The sequence below is a fragment of the Argiope bruennichi genome, chromosome 5 (genome assembly GCF_947563725.1).
Source record: "Argiope bruennichi chromosome 5, qqArgBrue1.1, whole genome shotgun sequence".
Lineage (NCBI taxonomy): Eukaryota > Metazoa > Arthropoda > Arachnida > Araneae > Araneidae > Argiope > Argiope bruennichi.
Window position 1 is genome coordinate 98,105,063 of NC_079155.1, and position 25,978 is coordinate 98,131,040.

Sequence of the window (25,978 nt, forward strand, 5' to 3'; positions counted from 1 at the left end):
TTAAATTAATTCTCAAAAAAGGAATTGCGGATTTGTTCTAGAAATTTCTAAATTAATGATCATAAAAAAAATGCATACAATTTTTTATATCAATTCTGTAATCATAAAATCCTTTGTATACTGTTTAATATGTATGTGTAATATTCAGAATGGACAATATTTCAGTTAGAAAAATAAATATAAAAAATAGTTCAAAATTATTTTTTATTATATTGCAACTTCAAATTCTTAAGAAATGTTAAATTAGTGTTAACATCATAATATTGTTTAAAATTATATATATAAAAAATAGTTGATTTCTTTTCTTTAAAACTGCAGAAATATGACATAATTATTTATATTTTAACCTATTTCATAACTTATTTAATGAAATCATCTTCAGGCATTTAATATTAGAGATTCTTCTGGAAGGCCAAAAATTAATGAACCTAAATAGTTAAAAAGCCAAATTCAGATATCTAATTAACAGACTTTTCCAGAATAATTTGCGCCAGAACTAATTGAATTCACTTTAAACCAAGAAATTTCAGAAGTTCAATTTTCCCTGCTCCGAATGAAGTTAAGTTCCAAAGGGGATTAACAAACTTTTGAAGTGCATTTTATTATTTAGGTTGCTTTAAAAATAATTAGAGGCACTTATGTGTAGGTAAAAAGAAGTGCAAATGCTTCTCATGAATTATTCGATTCAGCGTAGTTGGCTCATTAATGCATCGTATGTGTTCAATTATTTTTGCAGCTGGATTCGTCGCTCGTTTAGCAGAAATTTCGCCACTTTAAATACAGTTAGATCCAGTTAATTAGCTGTATACCAACAAGACTAACAAAAATAATCTTTTCAAATAAAAAAAAAATTATGATTCCAACTTCCGAAAAGCGTGCAATTTTCTATTAAAATCAATTTATTTATGTTTGACATATCATTTCTTAAATAAAGTGAAAGTGAATGGAATTGAAGAATTTAAAATAAACTTTTATTTTAATTTCCATTTCCCTTAAGAAACCGAAAGTCTTTAAGTCTATTGTTTGAAGTCCATAGCGCTGGAAGATTTGTATTTTAAATACAAATTTATCTTGAAAATGTATAATTTTTTATCGAGGAATTAAATGTTTCAGCATGGATAAAAACCATTATTCAATTTTTATCAACCCTAAGAAGATAATTATGAATTAACTTATTCCAAATAGATGATGTTTCTAATAAGAAAATCTGATTTAAGCGTTCAGATGTTATAAAATTTGTCTATTTTTACTATTTACTGTGATATTATCGATTCAAGTGATAAAACCGCACTGTGTGAGCTATATTTATCATTTTCTAATCGAACGTTTTGCACTTACACATTGAACACTCATTACTAGTTTAAAAAAAATATGGATGCTTTTAACTTGGGAATCGATGATATTTGTGTAGTTTTAATACAAAAGATGCGAAATATAATATAATAATTCATTCCTTAGAAAAATATTAGAACATAACAAAAATTACTTTTTATATTACAATCGATCTATAACACCGGAATCGAGAGCGACTCCACTTTTGATTTTATAGAGGGTTGATCTTTTATAAAGTCTTTTTATTGTATTAACTGCAAATATCAAGAATCTAAAATACTTCGACAATAATTGGGACTTTATTCAAATTGTTTGACAACAAACCTAGAAATTTTTCTTCACAAGGACGTCAACGTTTTTACCTGTGATTATTTTCAACATCAGCAATTAAATCTCACCACTCCTGTTAAATAGATATGGCTATCTTTATAGAATTGCTGTATTTAAATTACAAATTATTTTTTGTGGTGTTTAAGGCTTATTTTTACAGTTACACTGTGTCATCCATTTCAATCAAAATCTGGTAAAGAAAAGAAACAGTCTGCATTCTTCGATTATCCTTAGTGAAAATGAAATACACGAGCTATTGAGCTATTGTATTCAGCATAGTTCAGCAGCCTTCACGACCAAAATAGTCTACATTCTCCGTTCGCTTGATCACAAGCTTCTTTGGTTTACTACTCTCTCGCCTGCCATCTACCGGCATGAAAAATAACCAAATAATAAAACTGTGCTACAGCTGCCGAATAATACAATCTGGATTCTCAAAGAACTATATTATTGTTAACGGCATTTAAAAATAAACCGAATAAGTTTTGAAAAGCACATATTTAACAGACACGAAATTCTTCTATATAGATAGTGCATAAAAAAAGCGTTTATCGAAATGCATATCTTTGTATTTTCATGAAATATTTAAAAAATAGTGGAGCTTTCCTTTTAGTATATGATGTAGAGTTCGTTAATACCAATTTCCTAAATTACTTACGAATATAAACGGGGAGGCTTTTCCTATGGATTCCCTGAATCAAGTTGGTGTACATATTTCACATGCGAATACACAAGATTTTCTCAAATTACCGGAGATAAACCAGGATCATATTGAACAGTATCACTCAGACTAAATTCTCTTTCACTGATATTCTATTGCTGTGTGTGGGTAATATTCAGAGGGTTTATTATTCTGAATCGTAATCAAACAGCGGACTAAGATTTTACGTGCCCCCATTCGAAACATCCACAATACGAGACTCACCCCCTAGATTATTTTAAGATGGTACAGTAAAGTTAATCATACACAAATGTTCTTGGCCAATTAAGGAAACTAGGAAGTTTTGTACCCCAAGAAAATAATTTCAATTATAGTTTCATAAAATATGAGATGTTTTTTTTTCCAATTCTGAAAATTCATAGTTGTATTTGACTTAAAAAACCAATTGTTCTTTAAAAAATAATATATTTAAGGGAAATTCTTATGATACATATTTCTTTATATTTTTCACAAAATATGTGCCATGAAAATAATATTCTTTCCGTTGCACAGATTCGCAAATTAATGCTCCATCATTTATTGTCATTACACATTTTTAGAGTCTATTTTTTATTTCTTGATAATTATGGATTTGTAAGGGGTTATATAAGTATCATCTTAAAATTATCTTTCATATTTTCATGTTATACGGCGTTTAATATCATTTTTTTTATTTCTAAGTCATGATATATTAAAATGAATATAAATTCGCTGTAATTATTAAACCTTTACATATATATATATTTCTAATTTTCTTATGATGCCATTTATAGTTGTATTTTCTCGGGCAACCAATTTGTGTTCATAAACTAGAAGAGTAACTTTAAATTTGTAATTTAAAAACAAATATTTTCTTTTCATGTACCATATTTCTAAAATAAACTCGGTGGCACGACAGTCCATGTGGGCCAACGCTTACAGTGCCCATATCTGCTTTCTTGACCGAGGGCCCTGAGGTGCAAGGCATTTGTCCCGGTTAGGTGGTCAGCCTAAAGCGGAGTCCTCAATGCTTAGTTCCCAAGCATGCTTAGTCCTCAGTATATCGATCCACTGAAGGAACGAAAGGCTGAATCGACCTTGCCCACCCCGAGGAACGAACCTCGAACCTGTGCACGAAGAGCTATCACTACGCTACCGGGCTATACTATATTTCCTCTTCCCCCCCTAAAAAACTCCCACCTAAAAAATCCTTTTCATTACAACATGCATTTCAAATCATTTTGTGTTCAAAATATTTTAGTAATCATACTTTAAATGAAGTAAACTAAACTTTAAATCATTCAAAACAAGCATTTAGACAGTGTAAAATTAATTGCTTTTTGGATTGTCAATTGACAACACTGTTGAATTCACTGGAATTAAGTATCAAAAATCAATATAATAGCACTATATTTAAGAATTATTAAAATGCTTTGCATATTTCTCAAATAAAAATATATCTTTAGACTTTCCTTAATATCATTCAAAATTCATTAGGTATAACTGAATAAAAAAATTAAAAATTTAGAAAACACGAATCATTTTAAAGTAATAAAAAGAGAAATGAAGTCATAATGTGAAGCTATGCAAAGTTTTGCAAAGAAGAATGCAAATTTTTATTTATAAATTTTTTGTGCCATTTCAGGTTACAGAGGCACTGACATTTTTTCACTACTCGTGCAAGCTCATTCACCGGAATTTGTGTCCACAATCCGTGATTGTCAACAAGCGTGGGACATGGAAACTGGCCGGACTGGAGTTTGCAGAGAGATGTAATGAATCAGACTTAATGGTAAATATTCGATGACAGATTTAATCATCTCTTTTACAAGACTGAATTTTAACAATTTCCTTTTTAGGGAGAGGATAAAGATTCTATCCATATAAATATATAATAACATATAAATATATAATAACATTATAAATATACAATAACATATTCAATTATTCCATTAACAGAAATGAATTTCTTTATATTTAAGAGCAGATTTAAAATATTATAATATTTCTTTAATTCTAAGGTGATATTTTAAAATATTATTTTTAAATTTATATCTTTTTGGAAAAAGTATTTTATCAATGAAATAGTTTTTATGAATAGTAGGTATACAACTTACTGCAATGATTCTCATGATAAAACTTCAGGAACATTTCTTCAGGTTTTCAACAATTATGGTCCCTAGAACTCAAAATCCCCCTGAGCTCAAAAATTTATACTATACATACTATATATATATAACCAATCTAAAGTAAGAAATAGTTTGAAAATGAAACAAAACAGTTCCGAAATCGCAACTAAAATTTTATTCCCTATTCAAACTAAAACCAAAATAATAAATATATAATATAATATATATATATATATATAATATAATATAATATATATATATATATATATATATATATATATATATATATATATAATATAATATATATATATATATATATATATATATATATATATAATATAAATCTATATCTATATATATATATATATATATATATATATAATATAAATCTATATCTATATATATATATATATATATATATATATAATATAATATATATATATATATATATATATAATATAAATCTATATCTATATATATATATATATATATATATATATATATATATATAGTATAACGCTTTTTCCATGTTATCTTGCGAACAGGAATTTAGGATAATTTGGTCTGTATTTTAACTGGCTTGGAATATGAAACGTAAAAATTTCGGACGTGTTTATAAATGGCCGATATAGCTCAAAGGGGTGGAAATGGTGGGGGGTGAAATTTCCATGCCGCTATTGCTTAATATTCAAGCCGCTATTTCCATGCCGCTATTGCTTAATATTCAAGCCGCTATTTCCATGCCGCTATTGCTTAAATACAATTTACCAGATTAGCGCCTTATTCGGACGAATAACTTTCGTATTTAAAGTTTTTCAGTAACTTCAATATCTCAGAAGTTAGGGACTGAAAAGTGATTTTCATGCCCTAATTTCGATTGTTTGTAACATTAACAATTTATGTTACCAGATAGTCATTCACATGTAAACCTTTGTTTTCCAGTTTACCAAGAGGAATGTTTGAAATTTAAGTCTCTATAAAATACTACAACTTTTCTATAATTCTAAAACGAGGTCAGAAATAGGATGATTAAATTTATATCTTTTTGGAAAAAAAATGTATTATCAGTACATTAGTCTTAATGAATATTTTGAATTAAATTAGAATTATTGATGCAAAATCACAGTTGATAATGCGAGTTTTAACTATCCATAATTTAATTTAAGGTTTGTAAACATATTTGAAATTTCTCACAGTAAGCTACAATTCTTAAGTTGCAGAAATTTCATTCTCATTTTTAAATGAATATATCGCGTTAAACAATATTGAAATAATGATTCAGGAAAATACCTATGATGTAAAAAAAATCAGTGTTTTAACTTACCCGTATGAGCATAAATGCCGAATAATATTGCAACGATAACTTCATTTTCTCATAATGCACACTTTTCACAACATCGACCGATATTTTATCTAATGGGATAGGCATTATTATTGAGAGATTACATAAGAAAAATCATTTGTATTGACCCTGCATCAATACAAAAATCATTTGTATTGATTCTGAAATATGAAAAGCAATATATCCTGTGATTAGCATACAATAATTGCTTCATCATTGATACTTCAACTCTTCCGGTCTGATTGGACACAGATATTCTTCTCGAATTTATATGTAGATACTAAACGACAATATTAAAATTCCATATGTTTTTCTTTATTACATATATTGGTATATTAATTTAAGAAATACAAGCCTTAACAGCCAAAACATAAGCATTACAATATTGTTAGATACGTCTTTTGCACCTTAAAATTTCCCAAGTCAAGCCAAAAAGTAGGCGAAGTTCAAAGATCTGCTTAGTAAATTCATTTGCTTATCATCAAGATATTTTTACAGTATAAAAGTAAGTTGAACTGGCAAATTGTTTAATTTGTATTCTGGTGCATCAATTTTTATTTTTTTTTTATTTAGCACACTTTAATTGTCTATCTTAATAAATAATATCGATATTTGAATAGCTATTAATATATTCTAAAATAATATATATATATCCTTATTGTAATAAATAAATTGTTCATGTTGCAATAAGTGTTCAATATTACTGTAGGATAAAATCCATGGCAGTAAACAATGTCGAAAAAAATGCTTAAAATGTGAAAGTTTTTTTTTAAATCGTTCATGTTGCTTTAATAATTCTACTATTATATCCAGATGATACTATTAACTATTATTTTTGAGAAAATAAATGTCTGAAACATTTTTTTTCTGATGATAATTGAACTACTATAATTACTCTTATTATATAATTCAAAATATTTCTAGTAACATATTAATTTAATATTATATGATTATAATATTCTTAATAGCAACATAAATGATAATCATCTCCTAATAAATTTATCAGCTTTCAAACTCATAAATCAAACTATATTTTTTCACGAATGTTTTATTAATACTTCTAAAGAAATTGAAAACGATTTTATTTTTATTATATTTAGGAATTCTTTCAAAAATAATAGTAATAATTGAAATAAAATAAAAACGATATTAAAAAGAAATTTTCCTAAAAAACGAAGGTATTTTTATTAATATTTAATATTATTTCAATAAGATAATTTTTCGACAATATATAAAGAGAAAAAATTCTATAAACAAATAACTGAATTGTTAATTTGTTAAATTGTTAAACGCTTAAAATAAAATAAGAACGGACAAATCACAATAGAAATTCTAACGATGATAGAAATGAAAGATAAAAATGTATTATTATGCAAAAGAGATTAATTTAAATGGAAAAGATTACTTTTCTACATTTAATGATGTTAATTTATCTTATTTTTCACAACTGTGAGATATTAGAATTACAGATGCCTTTTTGGCAGATGTTAAAATTCTTTAATCCAATCATTTCTGCTTAATTCCTGATAATCTTTATGCGCAGGTAATAACTGTAATCACAGTTGAAAAATATAATCATGAAATATTTACTAAATGTATACACGATTAAGGACAATTAATTCAAAATTGGATATTGGCTGCTTGTTCATTGACAGCGTTAATCCTCAGTAGGAATTAAGCCAATTATATATAGTTCTCTTGGGAAAAAAACCTACAAAGAAATTTCAAGGAAGACTTTGAATTATACATTTTTTCTAGGTAAGTTATGTTGCAATGCTTGGTTCAGTGATTACTATTGAATAGAATAATGGTGATGCAATTCCTTTTATTTTGAGAGAAATATGTTTAAAACTAATACGTCAAAATGCATCTTTGGAAAAATTACATAGTTTCATATTATTACAATTATTAATTATTTAAACATCATATTTAGTATACATATTATAAATTGCTAATGCAAAATCGTTCATTTTTTCTTATTTACAAATTACAAAAAAAGGCATTAATAGATTTCTCCAATTATTATAAAGTAACTAATTATGATATAAAAGCATTCTATACATAAACTGTCCAAAAAATGGAAATATTTAAAACATTTTAATAAAGAATTAAATGGTCTTATGAGACTTGTACCTTTTATATCCTATTCAATTTATAGACCGTCATTTAGACAATAGAAAGTCTCTGGGCTAACTGTGATATAATTCAGAATGAGTGCTTTATCAAAAGAAATAGCTAATATTTTACTACAGAGAGATTAAGTCAAATACATGGGGTTCATGAAATATTTTTCTATGCAATGAAAAATATTTTATTTGCAGTTAAAACTGATTGAATTGGATTAAAGGCATTGAAGACATTCGCAGCTAAAACAGATGAACGTTATTAAACCTGGTTTCATGTATATACCATGGGAAATGCGGGGATACAAATTTCGAGTAAAGAATTATTACATTTAATGTTTGGCAAAAGTGTTTTCTGCACATTTAGAATGCTGCATTTCGGCCCTCGAATCTTAATGATAACGAATTAAAGATTATTTTATATTAGTTTCATACTGTAGATTATTTAAATATTCAATATATCTGCAATATATTTTTAATTTCAAATCACCAATCGGTCTCCTATCGATGAAAGCATTGACAGTTTAATTTTAGAAATTTCATTGAATTCCAGAAAAAAAGTTAAAATGAAAGATCTTATATATATATATATTCAATTCACTGACTTTTTTTTCTGTACAATATATATATATATATATATATATATATATATATATATATATATATATATATATATATATATATATATATATATATATATATATATATATATATATATATCATCCTGTATTTGTGAAATGAGCTTTTTATTGAAATCAGATTAGTTACAATTCGTCATCTGAAAAACTAACAGTGCTATAATAATAAAATAAATTGCACTTTTAAAATTGCTAATAAAACTATAAATAGTCTAAATTTTTAAATTTCAAAACCAACTAAGAAATCTTGTTCATATTTTTAACAAGCAAAGGTAATTCTTTTGTATGTTTTATTTATTAACTGAAAAAGACGCTGAAATAGAAACTAAATGTTACAGTAATGTGTTTAAAGTTAGCCTAACTGTTTGTATTGAAATTATAGAATTAAATTCACCGGAATAATCGGCATCGCAGGGATCTCAAATTAGAATCAGCAAAATTTCTTTCGTTTCTGAACAATTTTACTTTCAATTGATTTTGGGAATTTGACATTCTAGGATTTTTATTTGAGGGGAAAAAATTTCAAATATTGCTTTTACCAAATAAAAAAATTTCTTTTATCCAGATTTTTTTAAAAATACAAAAAGGTATCTGTAGTTGGGTCTTATACCTATTAAGCCTATTTTACCTGAATATAAGAATTCTTTATGTGATCGGGTGTAAACTTAAAACATATTATAATATAAAATTAAAATATACTTAGCAGTAGACGCTAATAGTGATCATTTGATTCCCAGGGATCTAAGGTTGCTAAAAGTCTCATATAAATATTTTGTGTAATTATAGCTTCCTCAGCAAAATATTTTCAAATTTTATATTTTTTTAACTTTATGTTTTTTAAAACTTTATATTAACACCTTCCTGTTTCCTAATTTTCTTTCCTAATTTATTTCTATTTTTTCTTCTTTTTCTTTCTATGTCTTTATTTACTAAATTATAACTCAAAAGAGCAGTTTAATAAATTGCCGCACATAAAAAAATTTTAACATTCATACGATAATAAATTTATTTTTATTTAAACATACTTTTAGATTCATTAATTGTTGTTTTGATTGTATATTTAGTTCAAAAGAAGACAGATACAAAATACAAATATACGTAACATATACAATTTAAGAACACGTTATTTGCAATTTCTGGTGAAATCATAAATAAAATAGGGCTGTCTAAAATATGAAAGCTAATAAAAATTAATTTTTGTAAACCGTCCGAGAGTCTGTTAGTTTCCGAATTAGAGGTGAAACGTGCTTTAGTATTTGTAAGAGTTTTAAATTCTATCTGCTACACTAGACATTTAAATCCAAAAAAAATATGCTTTTAATAAATCCGAAATATACACTAATCTAACACAAAGCAATAAATGTTTTATAATGAATTATCGTCCTTCGATTTTCAATTTAGTTAGATAGACAGTACGGAACAAAAACTAAAGAACAGACGCCTTTTATTAAAAGGCAGCAAAAGATTGAATTAAAATATATTTAGGACTGTCTACTGTCGCATATAATTGATTTTCTTTCCTGCCTAACGCAAGAGGAAATCAAATTTTTCAATTAAGTAACGCCGTAATCGTTTCGAAAGCTTTTAGTTATATAAAGACAGACTTTAATTCGATTTATTTCTGCATTCTAGCTCCCAAATGAGTTTTCTCTCATTTGTAGTAGTTAAATTGGGGTATTAAAACTCCTTTTCTCAAAAGCCACACTCCTTTCCGGGGCTCGCGCAGCTAGAGAGGGATTTGCCTTTTCAATGCCTTCCAAACAAAAAGGTGAGCAACAGCAAGTCAAGTTGAAGGAGTCAATTGGATAATTGCGTTTTAAGGAAGGCTTAATCATTTGATTAAGGTGGGAATGGGGACTTTTAATTAACAAGGTGATCAACAATGGAAATGGTTTTCTAATTGCGATGTTAATGCAAGTAAGTGTACTTATGTGTCAAATGCTCAGTTTTGTTATCAGAGGGTAAATGGAATTGTTAGGGTGTTTTCTGATTCTTCATAAAGGGTGAATGAATTCTTTATTTTCTTGATTTAAGACAATTAATTGCATTTCCATTTCCACTTCTGATATGAAAATTTACAATGATATTGATGTTGTAATGTTTTTTTGGAATGTTTCGGTAACACAAAATTAGCAAAACTAGTTTCTGGAGCTTGAAGATATTTTGACTCCATTTTTTTTTCTTTACAATTGATTAATACATTGATAATACATTGAATAAAAATATAGAAATACTGCATTTTAATTTTGTAAATCTAATAGCTTTCTATTTTTTCAAAAAAAAAATTAAGATTTCTAAATATTTTGTATTTTTATTTTTTATATTTGCTTTTGATAAGTAATATTTAAGCAGGGAAAAGAAATAACTATATCACTAAATCAATTTAATATCTTAGTAATTATCGGATGAATAAAACATTGAATCAATTCATTTGCCTTAAGGAATTTTAGTGAAGGAATTAATACTTTTTCAAAATGACTAACTTAATGTATTCATTTGCTGCTTTATTCAAAAAAATTGAATGATTCCCCACAATTAAATAAATAAATATAACTTTATATTAGGCATAATTTAATGGAAAACAATTAGTGAGTTATGGGTTAAACATACAATTTTAATTGCATTTGTGCTATAAAGTTTCAGAACAAAATAATTCAATGAATTATCTGATCTTTAAAACTAATATAATTGAGCAGTTTCATTTCATTATTTATAGAAAACGGAATTGATATTTATCCGGAATTGATTATCCGGAAATGTAAATCAGTCTTGAGCCACGTTAAAATTATTTTTATTTCTTAGTTAATTACTGGGATCATAGAAAATATATTTCTGATTGATTATAGATATTTCTTATGCAAACAATTTGTTTTAAATTCTACTTCTTAAAATTTTATTGATTTATTTTTGCTATAGATAACAGCAAAATACTTCCTCTAAATAAGTATTGTTTATTATTGAAGGTTGAAAAATCAATTTTCAATAGTCATACATAATTTATTGTATTTTATCATTCTTACTTTAGGCAACAAAATTAACTTAATACTATGAATTATATATTTATTGGGTAGAAGAAACATTTTGTCTGATATTAAAAGTATAAAAGCAGAAACATTAATTTATTACTATTAGTAGGACTTCAGGTTAAAGAAATTGCTGAATAAATTTAAAAAGTCATGTGCATATATTAATCAGATATTTTAACAAAGAATGATACATAAATATGTTTTTTTAAATCTTGGAAAATATAGTTTATTTTAAATTTAGAGAATCAAATCTAAATATATTAATTAATGATTGGGCAGAATTTTTATTGCACTGTTAATTTTTTAAACAAATTACTATTAATATAAATACTTAAAATAATAAAGACAAGAGAATGTGTGTGAATCATTATAAAAATTGTATGTTAGGGAAGTGACAAGGTTCATAAACATATGCAGTTTGATTTAGCAACTGCTAATCTAATGAACTTTCTAAAAAGAGACTAATGACGGTATATAGACAAGTACTAATCTGAAAAGAAATCTGGCTCTAAACTTTGTTAGAAGTCCAACATATAAAATAAATGGTAGAATAACTTTTCAATATGAAATGAAAAGGAAAATGACAAACAAATACAAAGACGCATCACACTTTTCAGTTCATTCACTTTGTGGCGAGTTGTGATGAGGGAGGATAGAACCTGTAACCTTGTGGTTCGCAGCCGGGTAACATGAACACAATACAAAAGCAATTGCTCTGGTAGCGTAGCTGTTAACTGGTTTTTACGCTTTCACCACAGACTCTCCTCCAGTGAAGGGGCCGCGGTGGCCTGGTGGTAAGGTCTCGGCTTCGGAACCGGAGGGTTTCAGGTTCGTGACCCGATTCCACCGAAGAACAGTCGTGTAAGGGGGTCAGTTGCACGTTAAATCTGTCCTCCAAACGTCCTCCCACTGGTGTGGTGTTGTGTGGAGAGGGGGGTGCCAACTCAGGTGTCATCCTCCTCATTTGACCGTGGTTCAAAATTATGAGGTCCGTCCCAAAATAGCCCTAGTGTTGCTTCAAACGGGACGTTAATATAACCAAACCAAACTCTCTTCCAGTGAGTCGGAGATGAGACGAACGATATGGCTGTTGAGTGGTGATGTATTAGCTGTTGATTCTAAGGCGCCTGTACCCATTTGTGTAGTGCTAAGAGTTATGTCGAGCGTGTGTGGTTGCTGATGCTGTTTATGAGTCAAGCTAGTCTGACAACTTTGGGTTGCTGCGGCCTTTTTGGGTTGCTGCGTCAAGTGAATCTGACGACTTTTGTTTGCTGTGGGTAGATAGCGCCACAACAGTTGTACAAAGGTTGAAGGTTCATCGTCTGACGTCACCAATGTTTTTGTTAGGAGCGAGTATAGAACCTGGGACCTTGTGGTTCGCAGCCCAGTAACATGACCACAATATAAAAGCAATTGCTCGTGCAGCGTAGTAGTTAACTGGCTTATAAGCTTTCACCACAACTTCATATTGGTAATCTTACAATTTACTACCTTTAATGTATATTGCAATGTTATTTGAATTTGTTGGTCTATGCTAAATAGGGCCCCATAACATATAAATGTTATCTGATTCAAACTATTATAATATATTAAAATATATCAAAATTATCTGATCCCTGTTGAAATACGAAAACATCTAAATAAATAAAAATGCTTTGATCAAGGATCATGTAATGGTACAGGTTACTTATCCTAACTGAATTGAATTCTCAGAAAAAATAATCCCCAATTAATAACGTTTTTGTAGCCGCACAAAACCTGAATGTTTCCAGTATTATATGAAGGATGACCAAAATCTTCAATTTTACGTTTTAACTCTCATATTCAAAAAAAAAAAAAATTCTTCTTGTTCCCGTAGAATTCTCCTGGCCAGGCATCGTTCGGTTTCTTCCCAATTACTATTCACAATTCTCTAGACTATTGTTTCCTTTAGACATACGTTTCAAACGTTGAAAGATAGTTTTGCATTTCTTTATTTTTTATGAATATGTTATTATTTAAGTTGTAAAATTCACAGTCAATTATGACAATATTACTCAAGAAATTCCATTACTAACTCTGATTCGCTCTGTGCTCTACAATCGCTTCCTCTTCATTGGAATTATCTACTTTAATGAAAGTTCCAACTTCCTCCAGATTCCTACATGTTTGTCTTCTGCCTTTGTTAGCATGCCAGTTTATTAACATTTGTGGATTATGTATTGAAATAAATTATAACAGTTTTTAAACTCTCAAGGAATAGCTTCTGGCTATAAATAACTAGAAAAATATCGCATGATGTGCTAATTATTCAAAATTAAAGTATATGATGAACACGTCTCATCTTCAGATCATGAGATACTGGTGAATGCTTAGCTTACGGTACTTGTTCCTACACACTCCTTTTGTAAATCCAAACATATTTAGTTTCCTACACAAAAGTTTGAGGTTGCAACAGTAAATCATTAATCAGCTCCTTTTTCAGCAGTATTGTAGATTAGTCCATTTGTATTATAGATTAGTCCATTTGTATTGTAGATTAGTCCTTCTTACCTTAGCAGTATTGTAGATTAGTCCATTTGTATTGTAGATTAGTCCTTCTTACCTTAGCAGTATTGTAGATTAGTCCTTCTGGCTGTAAATAGCTAGAAAAATATCGCATGATGTGCTAGTTATTCAAAATTAAATTATATGATGAACACGTCTAATCGTCAGATCATGAGATACTGGCGAATGCTTAGCTTACGGTACTTGTTCTTACACACTCCTTTTGTAAATCCAAACATATTTAGTTTCCTACACAAAAGTTTGAGGTTACAACAGTAAATCATTAATCAGCTCCTTTTTCAGCAGTATTGTAGATTAGTCCATTTGTATTGTAGATTAGTCCTTCTTACCTTAGCAGTATTGTAGATTAGTCCTTCTTACCTTAGCAGTATTGTAGATTAGTCCTTCTTACCTTAGCAGTATTGTAGATCAGTCCTTCTGGCTATAAATAGCTAGAATTGTAGATTAGTCCATTTGTATTGTAGATTAGTCCTTCTTACCATAGCAGTATTGTAGATTAGTCCATTTGTATTGTAGATTAGTCCTTCTTACCTTAGCAGTATTGTAGATTAGTCCTTCTGGCTATAAATAGCTAGAAAAATATCGCATGATGTGCTAGTTATTCAAAATTAAAGTATATGATGAACACGTCTAATCGTCAGATCATGAGATACTGGCGAATGCTTAGCTTACGGTACTTGTTCCTACACACTCCTTTTGTAAATCCAAACATATTTAGTTTCCTACACAAAAGTTTGAGGTTGCAACAGTAAATCATTAATCAGCTCCTTTTTCAGCAGTATTGTAGATTAGTCCATTTGATAATGCAGCAAACCAGATAAATTATATACACATTTCGTATCAGAGTTGAATCAGTAATTTTCCTTCGAAGTAATATTTTCTTCTTTTTTGTTGTTGAATAATTGAGCTGAAACACTAATACTCTTTTATTGATTTATCTTCTGATTTATTGATTTATCTCCATCATCATTATGTTTGAAGATTAATTTAAAATAAATATTAGTCTTACTAAATTCTTCCTCTGGGTTGAATCAGTAATTTTCCTTCGAAGTAATATTTTCTTCTTTTTTGTTGTTAAATAATTGAGCTGAAACACTAATACTCTTTTATTGATTTATCTCCATCATCATTATGTTTGAAGATTAATTTAAAATAAATATTAGTCTTACTAAATTCTTCTTCTGGGTTGAATGAGTAATTTTCCTTCGAAGTAATATTTTCTTCTTTTTTGTTGTTAAATAATTGCGCTGAAACACTAATACTCTTTTATTGATTTATATCTTATCTCCATCATTATTATGTTTGAAGAATAATTTAAAATTAATATTAGTCTTACTAAATTCTTCCTCTGGGCCATTTTATATAATTTATCATTCATATAATTATGCCCTATAATTTGTTTTTTTATAAATTATTAGATAAATTCAAATCCCAAGCAACATCCTGTTTGAAATTAACTATTATATAACTAAACCATAACCATATTTTTAAAAAAACTGTTCGAAATTTTTCAGTGTTTTCCAAAGGGTAAATCCATAGACAGAGTGCGAAAAACCTGCAGAATTATTTTTCATATAAAAGGAAAAGTTTAAATTTATTCATAGGTCACAGACATGATTAATTATGTGGTGTAGAGGAAATAGAAGGACCTTAATAACCTTCCCATGGAAGAATGCAGATCCGATTACACGTTCCTTGAATTATCTCTGAAGGCTTATCTTTCGGATGGTTATTATCATGAATTAACCTGGTTCAAAGAAGATTTTTCATAATTTCGAGTTCCTTCAGAAAGATTATTCATGGGAAGAAAATTCTTCAGTTTAAATATTAGAAGATCCTTGAGATGAAATTCAAAGATTAGTTTGGTCTTCCAGTGCACTGCTCTGTTATTGTGTAGTATTTTCTGTTAATATTTTTTAATGCAAAAATAATCATTAAGGCTATATTTTTAATTCACAACGAATTTGTACAGAAATGCTTTTGAGAGATTTATTTGAGAATATCTTTATATATGAAGGTTTTGTTTATATTTATAACAGATAAGAAAACTGTTTGGATAATCATAAAGCACCTTATTCATAACTTGGTCATGTTTCATCATTGTTATTTATTTATCTGTATTATTATTTTTAATCTATTAAATGATTTTTGCAATTCTACTATAAAGATACAGATTTTTTTTTCTTTATTTTACCTTGATTAGGTAAAAAATTATGTGACTCCATAATACTATTAATTTACTGTTAGCCAAAATTTGCAAGTTATGAAAATCATTTCTAAATTTTCATTTTATGAAAATTTTTGCTAAAAATCTTTCAAAAGGAAAATCAAACGTTTATAATTTGGAGTTGGAATGTTTGGTTTGAGATTTATGCTAGTTGTTTGCTGGTTTTTATTTCATTTTTTTTTTTGCTTTTTATTACGTTAAATCAACAGTTTAGTTTAGTTATATTAACGTCCCGTTTTAAAGCAACACTAAGGCTATTTTGGGATGGACCTCGTCGTAGTTTTGAGCCTCGATCAGATGACAGGGGTGACACTTGAGCTGGCACCTTCCTCTCCCAACCACACCAGCGGGTAGACGTTTGACCCAGATTGTTTAACGTGCACCAGACCCGCTTATACGACGGTTCTTCGGTGGAATCGGGTCTCGAACCTAAACCCTCCGGTTCCGAAGCCGAAACCTTATCAGCTGGCCACCGCTGTCCATTAATTCAACAGATGGGCGCTGCGACTCCAAGAATACGACGTATCAGTGGAAGGAAACACAAAGATGCTGATAGCCTGTCCAGAAACCCATTGAAAGTCGATGCTTCATGGTCTGGGGACTCCATAGGTGCCTCCTTATTCACTAATCTCTCAGAAGAACAGATAAAAGATCCAGAATACTCTTATGGAAACAGTAAGAAAAGTCCAGAACACTTGTCTAGTAAATTAAAGAAATGTCCAGTATCTTCTGGAACTTGAAACAAAGGAAAACATAAAATCGAGGAATTAAGTATTTACATATACTATTAATCGTATTGTCTCTAGCGGGATTCGAACCCAGGTCTCTTGATCATGAGACCAGTGCCATGACCATTCGGCCATGGATATTAGACTGTCTTTCTTCAATGCGGCATTGCTCTCTCTTTAGAAGAACAGCGTCTCGCTGTTATGACATTTCATTGTGTGGCTCTAGTTCTTGATCGAGTCACAGGACCAGTATAAGTTGTCGTGTCTTCACGGGGAGTAGTCTCTTGAGAAATGTCTCTTTCCGGAACCTCCATAATTTCATAAGAATGTTGCTCGTCTTGTTCTTCTGGGTCATGGTATGGCTTCATGCGTAAAACGTGGACAACTTCCTTCGGTTTCCGCCTTCTAGAATTAGGATCGAAATCGGCTACTTCATAGGTGACGTCAGACAACAGCCTCAAAACTTGATAAGGGCCGAAGTACCTCTTGAGGAGTTTCTCGGAAAGCCCTTTTTTACGAACTGGAATAAAAATCCACACCAAATCCCCTGGTTCGTATGCCACCATCCGATGTTTGGAGTCATAATGCCGGCGATCTTTCTGCTGAGCCTCGAAAGTTCGTGCACGAGCTAATTGCCTCGATTCTTCTGCCTTATTGATCAGATGACTAATGTAATCGTCTTCATATCTGTTGAATTTTGATACTCTGTCATATTCCTTCAGCCATTTGCTTGAGTCTTGTCCCACGTCTCCTTTAAATACGGGTGGATTTCTGTATTGCGGCTGTGAAGATTCAAACATTTATGATGGGCGATTCATTTGGGGATGAAACGATGAAGTCGAAAATTTCATTTCAAATTAAACTGAAGATGTTTAAACGATTTAGAGAAAAAAATTGAACAATTTCATTTATAGTTCAAAATCTGATTGTAGATTTCTTTGACTTCCTTTTTTCTCAAAAGAATAAGGTTAAAAGTTAAAAAGTAATTTAATTCCAACTTATTGCTATTACGTCTTCTTTTTAGTGACTGCCTGCCTTAAATTCGATTATAAGATATAACAAAATCTATTCATCAGTTACGACTCTACGTATTTTATTACTAGCAGTAAATGTAGTTGCAACCTGAAATTATACTCTCTACTTCTTGAAAGAAAACTTAATTCACACATTTCAAGTATGCACTTTAGTGCTTTAAAACGGGACGTTAATATGACTAAAATTAAACTAAAAACTAAAACTAGATATGTAGTATAAGCTACTAAATGTGTTTTAAGATTCTTAGTTATAACTTCAAGAGGTGATAAATATCTATCCGATTAGCATGTATCACCATATTCAAGTCTACAATTTGGATAACTAAGGAATCGGAATAAAGACTCTTCTATAATGTCAGTCCTTTCGATTTTGGCGAGGATGAAATTACTAGAATTTCTGCAGCTGGAGTTGTCATACGAGAAATATCGCATTGTTTCTGAAATATGCAATGATTAGAACGGTGTCGGGGTGAATTATTCCCTTTCGTGATCACAGTTGTGAATACTTTGAAATTCATATATTAATTCCTTAAGTACCACGACATACGCCTACGATTCGGAAATTATATTAAATTAGATGACATTTTAGCTGGTAAAGAAGTAGGCTTTATAACTTATTTTTTAGTAAGAGAATGTAGTTGTGAATCACAGGTGATTCAAGGGTCAGTGAACGTGTAAGAAATGCATGATTGTCTCTGCGATATTCTCTCATTATAATGGTGATAGCCTATAAACCATCGCATAGCAACGGATGCAATTTTGAATAATTTCTGCAGCATGACTCTTAAAATTGTTTCTTAAATTAATTTTTCTTTCTTTCTTTCATCTGTTATTCTTAATTTCTACATTCCTAGAAGCAGTAATTACAACCCGAGTACTTCACTACTTGAATTACAACCAGCCATTATATGTTATTTATATTTGTTTAAATGTGCTCTAACACCCCTTAAATATTATACCAAGAATTTAGAATGTATATACTAATTTAATCATAGTTGCAATTGTTTAAAAATTGGCGAGGAGGAAGAAGAAGGCTATTTCTATTCTAAATTTCGAAAATACTTTTTTTTTAATTCCTAAAATTGTAACTTCATGAAAAGAACGAAAATTCCTTGAAAATTATTAGCCATATTAATAATTTGAAAGTTTTGATTTTGTGAATTAAAAAAATGCATTCGCTATGACAACAAGTAATTGCTCCTTCTTTCTAAACAAAGTACACAGGGTGTCTCACAAACCTTGACCGCGGCTTTTATTCCTTAGATATTGATCGCAGGGATATGCTATAAATTACAAAGTTGCGTTTAAAAAAAGGTGCAAAATGTTATGAAATCGATAAAAATTAAACTTTAAAAAAAACAAAATTTAAATTTTTATACGGGCCCCGTACAAAAAAAATCCCAGTAAGTAAAATGTGCCCCATCCTTTAATAAATTCGTGTACAGAATTTCTGAATATTATCATGAAAGCTCTCAAAGATATGTTAAAACAAAGTTGGTGAAGGGTCAATCACAAGTTGAAATTCAAATATTTATAGCTTCAGTGCAGATGGCGCGACAAAGGCATCATAAGGAAATAAATATATTGTACATGCAGTCTTCAACGATCAATATAGACACACTCATTAATGACACTTACGAGTACTTAATCTCATTCTGTCCATTTACTTCTAAAGAATCGATTCAAGCAAAAAATTCGATTTCCGAAAACTGATTTATTGCGTTCCTGAAATAATAATCATATGCTTTCTTAATTTGAATAAAAATAAAACTTATGGATCCAATTATAATTTAAACAAAATTTTTACATTATAGCGCAATTCATTCTACTACTAAGTTTCATTGAAAATATTTCGCAACCTTCACTACGCTTTTAGGCTTAGCGAAATGTATTCATACAATGCCAGAAACAGATGCTGATGTCTTGTTTAACATGAAAAGAGGGAGAAAATCTATTCCCTATTTCGCAGAAAAAGCCTTTTTACTCATTCAATATTCTGAGAATGTTTTGCTATTTATATATCTTGTTGACGAGGTGAGAGCAAAAATCTCGGATTCGTTGGCTTGTATTCACAGAAAAAAAACAGCCAGAAGCTGAATAATGGAGATAAAGGAACAAAGGATGTCAGATGCACAACCAAAATTCTGATCCCTAAACTATTCAATGAATATTTGCTATTTGAATATTTGACTTTCGTAATGATTTTCTTTGTGCATATTTTATTATTGTGCATACACAGAGCTAAAAAAGGAATATAATCATCCTACATAATATATTGAAGTAAAAAAGTGTTTGATTGAAGTTGATGTTCTATAAGGTAGTTTATTATTTTAATAATCTTATTTAATACATATTTTACAGTTGAAATTTAGACTTTATTTTAGTTTTATTATATGAATAGAATATTTATATTAATCTACCAATTATTAGAGGTAAATTATTTCATTTTTTTATATGTACAGTTTAGTGTCATATCTTTTTCTAATGGCCAGTAATTTTTATTGTGTAAGTCACCACTGTCTTATTGCCATTAAAAATATCACCATTCCGCAATAATGAAACAAGTCATTTTTTTTACTTTTTTAAGAGATGTTAATTAAACTGAGGTGATTTAATAAAAAGCTCTATTTCTCATTGTTTCCCTCTTCTTGTAATATTAAGAAGTTCTGTAATTTCATGATAAAAAAGCATAATGTAAAATGCAATAAAATACTAATTTTATGCTTTATTTATTGCATGTTAAGATAAAGAATATTGTTACGAAAAATTCCAAAATCCGCAATTGGAAAATCAACAGGTTCGGTTCAATATGCAAAAAAGCCGAACATGCTTGTCAACAAATAACAACACTTTATTCAACATGTGTTGAGACTCTACCTGAATTTCATTTCATTCAGTCGTTTCTCCGCTAATAAGATTCAAAGATGTGGGATCGTAATGTGAAATAATCCACTCGTTATTAATCCGACTCCATTTTATTATCTCTCTAAATTACAATTCTATTTACATGCTATATTTATATTTAGTTGCCATATACAAAAACATACATTGGTTTCGCGCGCAGTTAATTCTGATTTTAGAGTTGTAAAAGCAAGTTATAGCTCTAGTATGATTAAAGTTAAAATTAGTTTTTAGCCAAAGGCGCTCGTAACATCCTCCCACCTTTTGATTTTTAAATTAGGAGGTTACAAAATCAAAATTAACAAAATATTGCATTCAAAATATTTAGAAATCAAAACATGAAATGCACATATTTGAAAAGTACATAATAAAGTTTAAAAGTTAGTTAAAACGTGAAGGTTTAACCACTTTTCTTCCACTTCTAGTTTTTGTTTCATAGTCGTTATTTTCCGAGCTCGGGATTTCGATTTCTTCATACGAAGCAACCGGTTCGTTTTTTCTCGCACCCACAGGATCGTCATGGTCTAATTCCAAGGGGTATAAACGTTGCACTGGACGCACAAGTTCCCCACTCGCTGTTTTTAGCTTCACTACTCGGATGCAGCCATCTTTCCCAGGAAACACTTCGATTACCAATCCCAAAGGCCAGTCTAGTCGCTTTTTGATATCACTTTCAATTATAACAATATCTCCCACTTGCACTTGTCTAGATTCCTTTCCTTTTGGCTTCTTCTGGATTAACAAGCTTAGATATTCTTTTCGAAATCTTTTCCTCAAGTCCTCTCGTAATTTTTGTTGATACTGATATCGTTTGGAGATATTTACTTTATCCAAAGTATCCAAATCGGGAACTCCTACCTTTGTAGTCTCTTGAATGAACATTGAGGGAGTCAGTGGAATTAAATCATTCGGATCTTCCGATAGATAATTCAAAGGTCTAGAATTGATGTTGGCTTCTACGTCACAAAGAATAGTGAACATTTCTTCGTAATGAAGCGATGCCTTTCCTAAAACTCTTCTTAAAAGCTTCTTCACCATCTTAATCATGCTCTCAAAAAATCCGCCCCACCAAGCAGCTGTTGGGGGGTTAAATTTCCACTGAATTCTTAAGACGGAGGCTTCATTGACGATCTTGTCCCAATCAAGAGAACCCATCAAATTATTTGTTCCTGTAAAATTTGTTCCGTTATCGCTGTATATAGTCCTAGGTCGCCCTCGTCTTGCGACGAATCTTCTAAAACCTAGAAGGAATCCATTAGTTGAAAGACTCTGTATTAATTCCAAATGAATGGCCCTATATACAGCGCAAGTAAAAAGCAAGATCCAGGCCTTTTTCCCATCCTTTAAATGAAGCGGCCCTGCTAAATCCACTCCAGTGACTTCGAATATCAAGGCTTCCCGTACACGATCTTCCGGTAGGGGCGCAGGAATTGATTCAATTTTCTTGCTCGTATATCTTTTGCATCTTATACACCTTGAGAGCACTTTCTGGACAGTTTTTCGGCCCTGCAGAATCCAAAATTTTTGACGGATATCTGTTAGGACAACTTGAACTCCAGCATGGGAAGAGATCAAATGATGTTCGAAAATCAATCTCTCCACTAATGGGTGCTTACAAGGCAATACTAGAGGGTATCTAAAATTTTCTTCATCATCTCGTCTAGTAATTTTAGTTTTCAATCTAATTAGTCCATCAGAATCATTAAACACACAGAGTGATTTAAGTTTTGATCTTGCATCTTCGTTATTAAAGGTTTCTTGTTGCACGATTTGTATCACCTTTCTTTCGGCGGCATCTAGTTCTGCAACAGTTAAAAGATCTTTCATCTTGTTAATTGGATTTCGGCAATTTTGTACAAATCGTAGCATCCATGCTATCATTCGCACAATTTTGGAATATCTTGAGAACTTGTACAAATACCAGGATTTATTCAGATCTGTATAGTTGACTAAAGTTACGACCCTCTTTTTCCTTTCCCGGAAAACCTCTTCAAAATTGTATTCAGAGTCTGTCGCTGGCCATTCTTCTTCTGGAAGTTTCAACCACTGTGGGCCCTCCCACCATTTTGGGCACTTTCTCTATTATATTTTCCTCAAGCCATTCTTCAAAAACAGCCTCATATTCTGCATATTTCTTTTCATCCTTTAACTTTTGTGAAGTACGGATACAACGTTGTTCAGCTGTGGATCTATTGTCTTGTAGAATTTCTTTTGCTTCTATCCAAGGTAGCTTAACTATGTATCTGCCATTTTCATCTCTATCCACTGCTTTCATAAAATGATCCATTGCGTTTCTTTTCATTTCTTCTTTAGATTTAGTTTCAACTGGATCCATAATACCTAAAGTTTCTAATTTCCAAAGATCAGAGATAGAGCTATTTTGTATTAGCATTGAAGTCACCAGTTGAGCGGAAGTATTTTCCTCTTTTCCTCCAAAAACTTTACCCATGATCAGCCAGCCTAATTTTGTTTCATATGCTACTAATCCACATTTCAGAGCATATATATTTCCTGAGAATAACTGTCCGCAAAAGTCAGCTCCTATCAGCAATTCAATGTCCGGACAATCTTTGCCTTGATCAGAGAGTATTATATTCTTTTTCTTCAACTCCTTTTGCCAATTTCCTTTGTGGATCCGAGGTATTTTTCCGCATATAATTGGTTGATCGAGGACTTGCATATCGTAAGTGAATCCCGTATTCAAATTCTGAAGGGTTATTTCATATAGTCCATGATCTTGTTTTTCTAACGTAGATCCACCAAATACCGAATGTATGATATTTTTAACTTCAATGGGCCTCAGATTCATTTCTTTAATTGTTTTCTCTAATAAGTATGATCGCTGCGAACCACTGTAAATAAGAGCTCGTACTCTGCGTGTTTTTCCTTCTGCTTTAATATTAACTTGCAATGTTTGAAGGAGAACTTCTTCAGCAGCACACTGATTGGATAAATTGACATTTAGATTCTCTTCCACCTCAGGTGTTTTGACTTTTGGTTTGTTTGTTGGCAGATCTGGACACATCAAAGTCCAATGCCTCTTATTACAAAGCAGGCACTGTACATTTGACTTACAAATTCTTGACCTATGGCCAGGCTTTAAACAAGTGAAGCAGCATTTTTTATTTTTCAAAATCTTTTGTTTCTTTTCAAAATCAAATTTTTTGGCATAGTAACATTCTTTGCTTTCGTGAGGTTTTTCACAAAAAACGCATATTGTATTATGTTTTCTTTTTTCTGTACCTCCTGAAAACAAATCTGTAGCAGTAGCCACAGAATCAGAATTCCTCTTATTATACACCTTAGGTGCAAATCCTGATTTCGCTAAGCGAATTCTTTCCTCACCTTCTATTTCTGTTTTCAGAAAGAGTAATAAATTTTTTAGTTTTTCTGAATAAGCATTGCTTTCCGGGTCATGATTTGCTATTATAATTGGATTACGCAGCCATACCCTGAATATATCTTCAGGTATGCAGGATTCCACCAGGGGGAAAAGCATTGCTGAATACTTGTCTGATGTTAAACCAATTGATTCTAGAGCTCTTAAGTAAGTTTCTAATTTATCATAAATTTGCGGCGTGCTTAATTTCCTTTTAGCTTCTGAAGCATTTATTATAACTAATTTTAGTAGCTCACGAACGTAGTATTCAATAAGCAACTCATCCTTTCCGAAACGCGATTTTAAACTTTCTATTGCCTTGCAATAATTCGCATTTGTTGGAGGATAACTGTCTATAATTTCCCGAGCTCTAGTTCCTTCACTTACACATTGGATCAAATATTGAAATTTGTCTTCATTTTCTAATTTATCATCATCATGAATACGCTTAAATTGACTCCAGAAAGCCAGCCAATTCTTAATTTCACCGTTAAATTTAACGAGTTCTATTTTAGGTAACTTAAGTTTTCGTTTAATTCTAGGAGAAACAGAACCAACGCTTTCCTTTTCAGCGTAAGAAAGTTTAGTCAAATATATGTCCACATTTACTTTCGCATCAATCATTTTTGTGCTGTATTCTTCGATTTTCATATACTCATCTTCATACTTTTCGGTATCCGAACTTTCCAGAAGAAAACTACATATTTCATTATCTAATTTGGCCAAATCCGAATAAATTCGTTCCAAATTGCCAAAAAGTGATTTAATCTCTTTTTCCTGAGGTTCATCGACCTTTAATCTTTCAATTAAAACATTATACGTTTTCGTAAAGTTAGATCTAATAGGTATTCGCTTCTTAACGGACATCTCCATTTTTATTTCACTACTTAATTCTTATTGCAAATAAAAACAGACGTACCGTATTTTTAGCAATCACGTCCGGGTTCACCACAATGTTGAGACTCTACCTGAATTTCATTTCATTCAGTCGTTTCTCCGCTAATAAGATTCAAAGATGTGGGATCGTAATGTGAAATAATCCACTCGTTATTAATCCGACTCCATTTTATTATCTCTCTAAATTACAATTCTATTTACATGCTATATTTATATTTAGTTGCCATATACAAAAACATACATTGGTTTCGCGCGCAGTTAATTCTGATTTTAGAGTTGTAAAAGCAAGTTATAGCTCTAGTATGATTAAAGTTAAAATTAGTTTTTAGCCAAAGGCGCTCGTAACAACATGATTACACAAACACATAGACAGCAATGCATAGTCAAAGCATTCACAAGAACAGAGCTTAAAGTAAAAATAGAACACGAGCAGCATATCAGAAGTAGACAACCATAAAAGCACAAAGTGCTCAGAATGAATTCAACTCTTCTATCTCGCATCTCCACTACACAATACATCGACTAAATGAATGCAGATTGGATATTCAGCCTATGATTCAATGCTGATCAAAAGAATGAACTCTGTGTCTTGTCTTTCTATTGTTTCCATCACAATGCAAAGAAGGTTCTAGAAATATTATCATAATTCACATATGTATGTGCCTA

At 30.3% G+C, this 25,978-nt stretch overlaps 1 protein-coding gene across 2 annotated transcripts in view; it reads left to right on the top strand.

The window, feature by feature from the left end:
• Positions 1 to 25,978, top strand: part of LOC129969385 (SCY1-like protein 2) — a 488,897-nt gene that overhangs the window by 261,098 nt on the left and 201,821 nt on the right. For both annotated transcript variants that reach the window (XM_056083944.1, XM_056083946.1), the window contains exon 5: positions 3,987 to 4,133. In XM_056083944.1, the coding sequence (XP_055939919.1) occupies positions 3,987 to 4,133 (147 nt within the window). The remainder of the gene's footprint in view (positions 1 to 3,986; positions 4,134 to 25,978) is intronic.